We start from the raw sequence: 1,258 nt of genomic DNA, 5'->3' as shown, positions 1-1,258 counted from the left end.
ATATATATATATATATATATATATATATACATACATACATATACACAAACATATATAGATATATATATAAAAATATATATACACACACACACACATATATATATATATATATATATATATATATAAGGGATAAGATAAAGGGAAGGAGGACAGTAAACCAAACCAAAGCTGAGCTGATGGACCCATATTATAGGGGAACCAAAGAAGGTAAACATGTTGATCACTGTCACTATGAGCTGTTCTCTATAAGGGAAGTTGAGGGTGAAATGAGGTTAGTATGACCGCAGCAAAGTGTGGAAATAAAAAGTAGAGAGGTCACCAAACTTCCTGGTAACAATCTGGATGATGTTGAAAACTACTTACGGCTGCAGCTCCACAGATTCCGCCTTTGCCAAGTAATTATGGGGCACTATGCCGACGTGCCCGTTACCGCCGACCCTCCGCGCCATCCACCAGTCTCCGTTGCGGCTGATGACTTCAAGCAGATCCCCCTCCTGGAAGGACAGCTCGTCCTTATGCCGGGCTTCAAACGACCAGATCCCGGTGTAGATCGAGCTGTCTGACTGCCTCTCTGGGGGCGGCGGAGGGGTCGAAGAGGGTCTCTTAGTTGAAGCTTCATCTACTCTGTCTCCTTCATCATCTCCAGGCTTTTTCTTAAAGATACTCCTCCAAAAATCCTCCACCCGCTGGGAAACAGTCTGCAGACAATCACACATAGCTGTTTAAGAACTGCGCGCCAGCTGCGCGCTCGGAGCCGCTCTGTGCCACAGTGGAGCCAAACCCACTGATGGACCTAAACCTGTCAGGCAGGTAGAGAGAAACTATCCTCGGAATGTCTTCCTGTTCTGGGCAGGTTGGTCCTCAGAGTATGACACATGAGAGGATTCGGAAGACTTCCTTTAAGTCTGACGGTAAATCAAACCACGCCTGTGATGACATGCAGGGTTGTAAATCTTTACAGTTCCAGCGCGCTGCCATTATGACTACAGTATAATAAGGCCAATTAACCTACATGCTGCTTGTTATATTGAGGTTTCGGCAATAAAGTTGAAATTGTTTGCTGTGTCTTCACTACAGAGGAGAGAACAAGAATTAGATACACCTGTTAGTGGATCAGCAGTTTTCTCTGCACTCCCCCCTTAAAATGTACCAGTAATTCTGCACCCCTGCACTGCCTCTTCTCTCCAAATCCCTGAAGTTTGCAGACACCAATCTCATTGATCTGATTCAGGACATTATGTGTCTATATTAAGACAGG

General features: G+C 44.4%; 1 protein-coding gene across 1 annotated transcript in view; it reads right to left on the bottom strand.

Moving 5' to 3' along the window:
• hck (HCK proto-oncogene, Src family tyrosine kinase) overlaps positions 1 to 809 on the bottom strand; it is a 16,665-nt gene extending 15,856 nt beyond the window's left edge. The window contains exon 1 of the mRNA XM_015393572.1: positions 364 to 809. Within this exon, the coding sequence (XP_015249058.1) occupies positions 364 to 716 (353 nt within the window). The 5' untranslated portion in view covers positions 717 to 809. The remainder of the gene's footprint in view (positions 1 to 363) is intronic.
• Positions 810 to 1,258: the final 449 nt, after the last annotated feature.

Source organism: Cyprinodon variegatus, unplaced genomic scaffold, assembly GCF_000732505.1.
Source record: "Cyprinodon variegatus isolate N-32 unplaced genomic scaffold, C_variegatus-1.0 Scaffold649, whole genome shotgun sequence".
In the NCBI taxonomy this organism is placed as follows: domain Eukaryota; kingdom Metazoa; phylum Chordata; class Actinopteri; order Cyprinodontiformes; family Cyprinodontidae; genus Cyprinodon; species Cyprinodon variegatus.
Note: the sequence above shows the minus strand (reverse complement) of the source record. Positions and strands in the feature narration are given on the sequence as shown.